The following is a 2,027-nucleotide window of genomic DNA, read 5'->3' as shown; positions in this document are numbered from 1 at the left end:
GAAAAGGTTTCATTTTATGAAGAATGAAAATTTAATTATATGCACAAAGAAATATAGTCATACACTTCGAATCTAAATATGTTTAAAATACAGATGCAGGTGTGGCTGCATGGTAAGAAGTTTGCTTCCCAACTACATGGTCCCAGGTTCAGTCCCACCTTGGGCAAATGTTTTCTGCAACAGCTTCAGGCTGACTGAAGCTTGGGAGTGGATTTGATAGATGGAAACTGAAAGAAGCCAGTTGTGTGTGTATGTGTGTTTGTTTCCCACTACCACTAGACAACCGGTGGTGGTGTGTTTACATCCCCGTAAGTTAGTGTTACAAGAAAAGTGACTGATAGAATAAGTATATATATATATATATATATATATATATATTGCTACCTTGCTACTACAACAACAATGAACTTAACAGAAGTCATGCAAGTCTAACTTAGTTTGATGTTTTCCTATCAAGATTCTTGTTCTGCAATAACTTTATACTCAGACACACAAAACATCTACTAAAACTCATTTTAATTTGAAATACAAGAAACATATTTTGGTTATTTCACTTACTGTGATTTGAGAAATTCCTAAAGAAGGTTTCTCAAATTTTCTTTCCTCAAGTTGTTCTTTGAAATATCTGAAGAACTGTTAAAAAAAAAAACAAAGAAGAGTAATTAACTTATTTCGTATATCAAATAGTTTGGTCAGGAGGAAGGGTTACCATCAGTGACATTTATAAACCCACCAAGACAGTGACGCCAATGCATTTGATATTTTCTGATGATAATTGCAAGTCAACAATTGCAGGAAAAATGTAAGCAGGGAGGGGACTCTAGATGGCCAATATTTTAAAATGGAAAGATTGCATACAGTGCTAAGTAAGGGACTGAGTAAGATAGATAGATAGATTCAAGACAGGTGATGAGAAGAAGAGAGAATAGTAAATAGTATCATTGCTTGATAATAGATGCTGGTGTGTTTATGTCCCCGTAACTTAGTAGTTCAGCAAAAAAGTACAATAAATATTATTGGTTTCTTTTGCCAAACTGTTACTAGGCTTACAAAGTATAAGTACTGGGGTCAATTTCTTCGACTAAAACCCTTTAAAGTGGCGCTCCAGTATGGCTGCTGTCAAATAACTGAAACAAGTAAAAGAATAAAAGAATATGGTTCCAGGTTCAGTCCCACTGCATGGCACCTTGGGCAAGTGTCTTCTACTATAGCCTCAGGCCAACCAAAGCCTTGTGAGTAGATTTGGTAGATGGAAACTGAAGGAAGTCTATTGTGTGTGTGTGTATATATATATATATATATATATATATATATATATATATATATATATATATATATATATATTATCTATATGTGTGAGTTTTTGTATCTGTGTTTGTACCCCACTGCCGCTTGACAACCGGTGATGGTTTGTTTATGTCCCCATAACTTAGCAATTCAGCTAAAGAGACTAACAGAATAAGTACTAGGCTTAAAAACAAGTACTGGGGTTGATTCGTTTGACTAAAAATTCAAGGCAGTGCCCCAGCATAATGAATGAAACAAGTAAAAGTATATTTAGTATCAAAGACATACAAGTTACACCTACATGCATAAATTTCTTTTATAGTAAACATTCTGCTCATTGATACCAAAATGTCATAACAGTGAACCACATAACTGTCACAGCAAACATTATGTTAGTTCACTGGCACTAGATTGTCGAGACAGTGAACCATATAGCTATTACATTCACTAACATTTGACTATCAAAAATTAAGAGCAGAGTACACAATTGGCAATGAGAACATTAACACATTTGAATGTATAATTCAGCCTATAACCTTTTTCCCTATCTTCTATGAAATTGAATTAACATAACAGCTGCTTATAACAGTCTAGTGTATCTGATAAATTTAACTAATTTATAAAATCAGTAATAGTAAAGCTTATGTTGTGTACATAATGATACATATAGATTTGGCTAAACTAGCAATATGACCATCCCCAAATACAACAATATATATATATATATATATATATATATA

General features: G+C 33.1%; 1 protein-coding gene across 4 annotated transcripts in view; it reads right to left on the bottom strand.

Moving 5' to 3' along the window:
- Window positions 1-2,027, bottom strand: part of LOC106876214 (vacuolar protein-sorting-associated protein 36) — a 41,428-nt gene that overhangs the window by 22,830 nt on the left and 16,571 nt on the right. For all 4 annotated transcript variants that reach the window (XM_014924674.2, XM_014924676.2, XM_014924675.2 and 1 more), the window contains exon 5: window positions 559-633. In XM_014924674.2, the coding sequence (XP_014780160.1) occupies window positions 559-633 (75 nt within the window). The remainder of the gene's footprint in view (window positions 1-558; window positions 634-2,027) is intronic.

The sequence above is a fragment of the Octopus bimaculoides genome, chromosome 5 (assembly GCF_001194135.2).
Source record: "Octopus bimaculoides isolate UCB-OBI-ISO-001 chromosome 5, ASM119413v2, whole genome shotgun sequence".
Taxonomy (NCBI): Eukaryota; Metazoa; Mollusca; class Cephalopoda; order Octopoda; family Octopodidae; genus Octopus; species Octopus bimaculoides.
The sequence above is the reverse complement of the archived record's forward strand: the minus strand, read 5'-3'. Positions and strand labels throughout refer to the sequence as shown.